This window comes from Cryptotermes secundus, unplaced genomic scaffold (assembly GCF_002891405.2).
Source record: "Cryptotermes secundus unplaced genomic scaffold, Csec_1.0 scaffold588, whole genome shotgun sequence".
Lineage (NCBI taxonomy): Eukaryota > Metazoa > Arthropoda > Insecta > Blattodea > Kalotermitidae > Cryptotermes > Cryptotermes secundus.
This window is the reverse complement of record NW_019737990.1, coordinates 112,374-118,634: the sequence shown is the minus strand read 5'-3', so window position 1 is coordinate 118,634 and position 6,261 is coordinate 112,374. Positions and strand designations below refer to the sequence as shown.

The 6,261-nt window shown below is 46.0% G+C and overlaps 2 protein-coding genes across 3 annotated transcripts in view; one reads left to right on the top strand and one right to left on the bottom strand.

Annotated features, from left to right (window-relative positions):
- LOC111870643 (multidrug resistance-associated protein 5) overlaps positions 1-6,261 on the bottom strand; it is a 164,573-nt gene that overhangs the window by 112,307 nt on the left and 46,005 nt on the right. The window lies entirely within an intron of this gene.
- The window catches only part of LOC111870644 (oxidoreductase OpS5), a 29,027-nt gene continuing 24,046 nt past the window's right edge, over positions 1,281-6,261 (top strand). The window contains exons 1-4 of one of the 2 annotated variants that reach the window (XM_023863104.2): positions 1,281-1,380; positions 3,093-3,246; positions 3,525-3,645; positions 4,187-4,397. In XM_023863104.2, the coding sequence (XP_023718872.1) occupies positions 1,320-1,380; positions 3,093-3,246; positions 3,525-3,645; positions 4,187-4,397 (547 nt within the window). In that variant the 5' untranslated portion in view covers positions 1,281-1,319. Of the gene's footprint in view, positions 1,381-2,896; positions 2,979-3,092; positions 3,247-3,524; positions 3,646-4,186; positions 4,398-6,261 lie in introns of those variants that run through there. The other variant, XM_033753956.1, reaches the window with a different exon arrangement.

Genomic DNA, 6,261 nt, shown 5'->3' with positions numbered 1-6,261 from the left:
TTGTAACTTTTAAATGTGTAACCATTTGATATTAAGAATACTTTGCATATAAGCAGTCCTAAAGGGACCACACACGGTGTTATTTCGAGCTAGACGGATTGGTATGTGGCCTCACCCCTTCACCAGTAAACATTGAGATACGACCAGTGGTCCCATCGCTGGCTGGATGCGAGGGCGCATAGCCACCTAAAAAAACACTGTAGCACGTGGTGGTTCTTTGGGAACAAAGCCCGAGGCTGGCAGATAGAAGGCAGCTCGCAAGAGGCGAGGGTCGTCATTCTCAATGTAACATTTCTATGTATCTTTCTTCATTCTTTTTCTTCTTCAATAAACTTGGTTAATAATATTATCAACGTGTGGAGTGTGGTCTGTTTAATCTTGGGCTCTAGCGTCAGCTCCTGCACCAAGACGAACCCCTGACTCTCAGTGGCACTAGCGAGAGTTTTTAGTAACAAGTACGCGGCGGCGGCGGGAACTGCCACCCCCACCGGCGCCGGGTAAACGCGTTACACCTAATCGAAAATCCAACTCACTACCTCCCGGTTTGTAGCATAGTGCCTCAACCAATTACGCTAACGCGTGTCCCAAGAAATTGATTCATAATTACAACAGGAGCTCGGCTGAATCAATCGCTTATAGCGTAAATTTGCAAATAATAATAATAATACTTCATTCAAATGCCTGGGAAAGAGCAAAGCAGCAAATTATAAAGAGACTGCTGTCTTCCGGGAGATGAGGGACGTGCAGTTCGACAGAAATTTATCGGTGTCTCGGAGGAACGTACTGACTCCATCTTCTGGGTATAAGTGTAAGCCAAGCAAGGTGCAAACGTCAAACAGCAATCTGCTTCTATTGGTTTGTTTATAATCTTCCTACAGTTCTGTAAATCTTATCAGTTTATTCTACAATACTGCTGCAAATGTAAAAATCTTCCCGGTTCCTTTATAATATTGTTGCGAAATCATGGATCCTATCGGTTTCTTTCTTTTTTTTTTGTAATATATATTTACAAATTTAAGGATCTTATCGATTTGTTTTTTAATACAGGGCGTTCAATCAAGGAGGAAACTTCGCAACACCGTTGAGCGGGCCCAATATTCCTCTCAGACTGCTGCTGTAACTGTAACTGTAACAGCGCGCGTTTATCAGCGCTAATGACTCATTCTGCTATCAACAGTTACAGTAGCAATCTGTGAGGAATGTTGGGCCACGTCAGCGGTGTTGCGAAGTTTCCTCCTTAACTGAACGCACTCTATTACTGTATGTTTATAGGCCTTCGCCTGACTTTGGGTGTGTACACAGTTCAACCGAGCTGTGTGATGGCGTCTACTGTGCACGCCACTGCACTCTGGCTGCTCCTCGCTTCAGCGTCTGCGGCAGGTAATGATGTAATAGCCACACCACGTGGTGCAGTCACTCGAATAAAAAATGCTGAAACGGTAACGATATGTTTTTTATTAAATGAAAGTTGCTGTCCTGTCCATTTGGGGCACCCTCTCTGCCGAGAGGTCGGGTCTGTCATTTGTCAGATATAGTCTGTATTGAATGAATGTATGAGGGGTAGGCCTTTTTGGCCCTTGCACCGCGACCTACAGTGGTCTATTGTGCTTATAGTCTGTATTAGTAAGTCCATTGTCAGTATTTACATATATTTACAATTTAATCCTAGCCTTAATTCCTACTTCTATGCACAATATGTACAAGGCCTCTGTCAGTTCAGGCTCAGTATAGCAGACTATGTACTGTCACATGTCGGGTACGTAACGCGACAAATAACTTCACGCCATATTGAATATGGCGAATTTATTCCACATTCGCTCGTACACTTATACAATTCACAATTACACAACTACTGCCATCTGCGGTTCCACAACTCACTCCGGCGAATGCTAGACTGCAACTGTATGGTCACTGAAGTCAAAGTCAAAGTTACATAGCGACTGACGGTCGGTCGGTCGGTCAGTCAGTCAGTACGTCTTGGTGTCGAGCCCCATTTTGGGCTCATGACCAGATATTTATTACTGTTTGACATTTACGGCATTGTTTTTGAGAGGCGCCCTCTCAGACGAGAGGACGGGTCTGTCTTTTATATATGTTGCTGGCCCTTGCGAGCGCAGTCTTTCTCGGGTCCGATTCCCTTGAGACTCGCGACCATATTTTACTGTCTCAGATTTGAGACTTCCCTTTTCGTCGCCTCCTACGACTCACAGAGTCACGGTGGAGGTATTCGACCCCGCCTCCACACGGGTGTTCACTGGTTACTCTTTCTCTAGTAACTCTTATAAACCCTCAGTCGGACAGCGGAAAACCCACATCGCTTAACTGTTACGTAAACGCCTTGTTTACAGGCGTTGCTAGGGAACGCTGCCGAGAGCTGTTTATTGCTGCATAGTAACCGCGGTGTCCCCTGTTACGTCATCATGGAAAGTGCTGTTACGCCACCGCGGGAGGCGACGGAATGTTTACTGGCCTGTTGCCGTAGCAGCGGCAGTTGCTCCGATGCTGTTACGTCACCGCTGGAAAAGGGGGGGGGGTGTTGGCCTGCATGGCGCAAATACGTCACAGTAATATTTCCAGTAGTATTCGCTACCACGGCAGTCTAGTCACTTGAACGGTCGTATGCCTGACCGCCGCCAAGTTTAAGCCTTTTATATTTTCTGTGTCGGGCTTCGTCTTGACCAATATTGCGAACATTCTCATTGACATGATTTTGCATGAGTTCTGCTTGCTGCCTGCATAATTTTGTTATATAATCATATGCGTAAGGGATTTTGAATGCCATGTGCAAATCGCGAGTCGGTGTACGCTCTGAAGGTCCGGTTTCCAAGGGCAGGGTATATGAGAGACATCGCGGCTCTGAGCGAACCAGTCGGAGGCACAGGAAGTCAGGATAAACAGATTAAGGAAAAAGAGGACTATGGAAGAAAAGAAAGAGAACTAACACGAGTTAATTCAGAAGAAAAAGTGGGGGGAATAAGGTATCAAAAAGAAAAATAAATAAATAAAAAGAGCGGACGTTTTTCCCACGACATGTGAAACTGATCTGCATAAGTCTGAGCACATTTTGCATGACACGTCATCTCGTGTTGCAGCGGGACTGCGTGTTGAGCAGTTCTTGCAGCCCAACGTCATCTCAGACATGGACTACTTCCGCGAGACTTCGTGCTACAGACCCTGCGAGGAAGGCTCCCCACCCAGAATATGCTACTATAATTGGACACTGCAGAACTACAAAACCATGGGACCGTAAGTACACAGTAGGGTCCCTGTCCTATCCATAAACAGGACAGAAGAGTACGTAACTTAACCTGAAGTTGGTTATAGGAAATCACTCCGAAACCTTGGTACCTCTTCTACTTTGGAATCGAAGGCACAAAATTCAGTCACCGCCGTCAGAACCGGAAGCCACGCTTCGACTGCCTTTGTTCAACCTTTCTCCGTAGCAGCATGAGCCTTTCCCACTTGCTCTCACTCTGAGACTGCATGCCGGTCCACTTTGCACGAGTTACGGTTGTCTGTTTCAGGGCCTGCAGAAACTGCCCAGCCAATGTAACGGACTGCTTCCAGAATCAATGCATCACGGCTGATGGGTACGAACGTGGAATTATTGCGGTCAACAACCAGCTTCCGGGACCATCCATACAGGTAAGCGGAAACCAGCCTTTAGGGAAATAACTGCTCTTTGTTATCGCATAATGAGGACATCATAACTTATATTCTACGCTAAGTATAATTAGAATGATCATGTCAAAGGAGGATGAAATGGGAAGGGCATGTAGAGCGAATGGGGGTGAAGGGAAATGCATATAGGATTTTGGTGGGAAAATCAGAAGGAAAAACAGCACTAGGAAGATCTTGATAAAGGTGGGAAGATAATATTAAAATGAATCTTAAAGATGGGGTGGTATGTATTTGACTCATCTGGCTCAAAAAAGGGACAGGTGAAGGGGTCTTGTGAACACGGTTATGAGCATTTTGGTTCAATAATACTTGTATGTTTCGAAATTCATGAGTAGCTGTGCAACTGGCCGCGTCTTAAGAAGAATTCGGCTCCACGAAGTTAGTCATTTATCGCCGCTTGCATCGAGCGCTATATGAAGCACGCAAGATGCACAATGCAGAGGTAACGTATGTCTAGCAACTATTGTGCTTTAAAGCTTGAGCCAAGTTTCATTTCTCGTTCCAGGTATGCTTCGGGGACAGAATTATTGTGGATGTAGTGAATAGGATCCCGGGACAAACCACGACAATCCACTGGCATGGCACAGATCAGATTGGAACGCCACACATGGACGGCGTTCCTATGATCACGCAATGTCCGATATCACAAACTACGACCTTCAGATATGATTTCAAAGCAGATACATTCGGCACGTTATACTGGCATTCACACAACGGTAAGGCTGTATTTAGTATACTGATCACAGAGCAGTTGAACCTCACAGCCTCAAGAAAGAGAGAAAAGGGGGGGGTTAGCGTGTGACACTACATGAAAGGAGAGGGGGGATTATCTCGCAAGCAAAACGTAAAGTTGTCCCCGTCCTTAACTAATTAAGCACTACGCCATGAAGGTTTATAGGGAGAGTTGATGTATAGACCCACATTTTCTTGACCTCGGCACTAGATGGAGGTGAGTGGTCAGCTTCAGGCCCGGCCGCTTTAACCCCGGGGTAAGAGCCCCCGGTACCCATTGGATAGGGGGTTGGGTCGACCCCAGAGCCGGTCTAACGACGTGGAAAAGAGAAAATTCTTCATCCTACAAGGACACGAACTCTGACCCCTCGGTCGACCGGTCCGTAGCCAGTCGCTGTACCGACTGCGCTATCCCAGCTCCTGTGTAGACGGCCCTATTAACGTTAGTACTTTTTTTATTGCTAGTGGGGTGGGACTAAGTCCCTTGTACTTCGGCCACCTCTGGCCTATTGTACCAGCCACAGATGATAGGTGAGGGTGATTGTGGAGCAACTGGTGGAAGGAAGATTGGCATGGGAAGAAGTACTCGGAGAAAACCCGCCCCAACGCCACATTTCCACCACAAATCCCACTTCACTAGACCCGGGATCGGACCCGGGATCGAACCCGGGCCGCCGCGGTGGGAAGCCAGGCACTAACCGCTTCAGCTATGGCGCGGCCTAACGTTATTACTTACTTACTTACTTACTTACTTACTTATGGAGCTGAGCCCTTCTTGAGAAGAAGCCAAATCTGTAGCTACTCAAGAATTTCCCAGCATTTTATTGAACCGAAAGTTCATTACCGTGTTCGCAAGAGCCCTCCAATGGTCCCTATCCTGAGCCAGATCAATCCAATCCATCCCATCCCATCCTATCTCTCTAAGATCTATTTTTATATTGTCCACCCACCTACCCTTGGTCTTCCCAGTGGTCTCTTTCCTGCTGGTTTTCCCACCAATATCCTATATGCATTCCTCTTGTCCTCCATTCGTGCTACATGCCTTGCCCACCTCATCCTCCTTGACTTGATCATTCTAATTATACTTGGAGAAAAGTACAAGTTATGAAGCTCCTCATTATGCAGTTTTCTCCAATTTCCTGTCACTTCATCTCTCTTCGGTCCACATATTCTCCTCAACACCCTATTCCTATCCCTGTAACAGGTCGTGGAGGCCCATAGGGTTGTGAGACGTTGAAGGTCCCACATTATCTAGACAATCGGCTCAAAGATGGCGGTAATCCTTACGCGCCGGCCGCGCTTTACTCCCCAGGAAAATTATTTAATTAATTCCTGGTACTCATTTCTGTTAGAGGCTGAGTCGACCCCAGGGCCACATTGCGGCCGGAAGGATTAGGTCAATTGAAAAAATCCAATAACCTCATCGAGACATGAACCCGCGACCTTCCGGCTTTCAGCAGAGTGCCTCAACCAACTAGTTGAGTCTCCCTTCGAGAAGTGCCCCTTCTCGAAGGGAGATAACAAGAAAATATACAATAAAATTGTGAAAAAGCACGCACATTCGTCGAACTAGGATAGAAAGGTAGGTAGAAATTGGTGCTACAAACCTAGCCAACAAAACCACGTGGATGGGCACCAATGCACAGAAAAAAAAAACATTGGAAAATTTGTGAATATTTTTATTTTGACAAAAAAATCGTATACAAATAAGACCTACCATGCTTACATTTAGCGGCATCTATGGAATAAAACATGAGCACTCGAGACTAAAACCTTATAGAAACCCATGACGAAATCTGCCACGTCATACAAATCTCCGTGAATTTATAACCTAATTGCTGATAAGGG